Source organism: Microtus ochrogaster, chromosome 6, assembly GCF_000317375.1.
Source record: "Microtus ochrogaster isolate Prairie Vole_2 chromosome 6, MicOch1.0, whole genome shotgun sequence".
NCBI classification, from domain to species: Eukaryota; Metazoa; Chordata; class Mammalia; order Rodentia; family Cricetidae; genus Microtus; species Microtus ochrogaster.
Window position 1 is genome coordinate 9,191,164 of NC_022013.1, and position 1,582 is coordinate 9,192,745.

General features: G+C 44.8%; 1 protein-coding gene across 1 annotated transcript in view; it reads left to right on the forward strand.

Annotated features, from left to right (window-relative positions):
- The window catches only part of Ddx18 (DEAD-box helicase 18), a 14,750-nt gene that overhangs the window by 8,386 nt on the left and 4,782 nt on the right, over positions 1-1,582 (forward strand). The window contains exons 8-9 of the mRNA XM_005348250.2: positions 1-138; positions 1,429-1,581. The exon at positions 1-138 is cut by the window's left edge and continues 24 nt beyond it. Coding sequence (XP_005348307.1) covers positions 1-138; positions 1,429-1,581 — 291 coding nt within the window. The remainder of the gene's footprint in view (positions 139-1,428; position 1,582) is intronic.

The following is a 1,582-nucleotide window of genomic DNA, read 5'->3' on the forward strand; positions in this document are numbered from 1 at the left end:
AAGAGGTTCCTTCTGCTCTTCACATTCCTTAAGAAGAACCGGAAGAAGAAAGTGATGGTCTTCTTTTCGTCGTGTATGTCTGTGAAGTACCACTACGAGCTACTGAACTACATCGACCTGCCTGTCTTGGCCATCCATGTAAGTGGTGGCAGGGAGCTTGTTGAGAAATGGGGTAAGCCTTTGTATGACGTTCTGTGCACTTTGGGATGGAGGAGTGGTTCATCTTCCAATGGATGATCAGGTAGGGAGGGGACAACGGTCTGAAAGCAGCTGCTAGTATTTGAAGGGACTGGACGGTGGGAGGGCCTCACAAGGCTCTGCCCCTCTCTGAGGCTCTTTAGCAAGCTAATGGTGGTTTGAGTGACATTTCTTTAGTGGGGTAGCACTGGTTGGGTGCTCACTTGCCTGCAAGTAACCCTCACCTGTGCTCTTGTAAGCTCCCTGGATCACACAGACGTGAAAGCAGAAGGGCATTAGTTAGAAGAGGAAAGAATCTGAAGGGGTGGGAGGGGATGGAGGAGGGTGATGGGTCAGTGTGATTGGAGTGTGGTAGTTGGCACCGAAGGTTATAACTAAACACAGGTAAGTACAGCTAATAAAATCTGAAAAAGAAAGTACTTTAAAGGGAGTAAGCGTTGTAAGGAGAGCGGGCTGCATCCCACCTGACTCTGGCTAGCTTAACCCCCAAAATAACCACACGGAAATTGTATTAATTTAAACACTGCCTGGCCCATTAGTTCTAACCTCTTAATGGCTAACTCCTATGTATTTGTTTAACCCATCTCCATTAATGTGTATTGCCATTTGACTGTGGCTTACCGGCATGAGTCCATCTTGGAGAGGAGAGCCATGGCGTCTGCCACACTGCCTTTTTCCTCCCAGAATTCTGTTCTGTCTACTCCACCTACTTAAGGGCTGCCCTATCAAAAGGCCAAGGCAGTTTTCTTTATTCAACTAATGAAAGCAACACATAGAAGACATTCCTACACCATTTCCTCTTTTTCTGTTTAAACAAAAAAGAAAGGCTTTCACTTTAACATAGTAAAATTACATGTAACAAAACAGTTATCAAGCAAGAATTAGTTACAATATTTATATCTATTTTATCTTTTATCATAACAAAGGAAAACTGTAACTATCTATTCTTCAACTCCATCAAAGACTCCAGAAGGGTATAATATTACCCAAGTAAATAAGAAGTAAGCAACTTCCAAAACTCTAGAAATGACAGAGACATCTCCCTGCCTGGACAGTCACCCAAGAGACACCATCCCTTTCACAGGCTTGGGGTACAGTTGGAGTCAGAGGGCTTGGGCCCGAGTAAGCTTGTGCTAAAGTGTGGTAGCAGCTCCACAGTTGGGTGGTTTTACATTGAACTCTCACAAACAACTTCAATGGGTTTTATGCTCTTGTTGCTTTTGAATCTAGGGAAGGCAAAAGCAAAATAAGCGAACAACCACGTTCTTCCAATTCTGCAACGCAGATTCAGGGATACTGCTGTGCACAGATGTGGCAGCCAGAGGGCTGGACATCCCTGAAGTCGACTGGATTGTTCAGTATGACCCTCCCGATGACCCCAAGG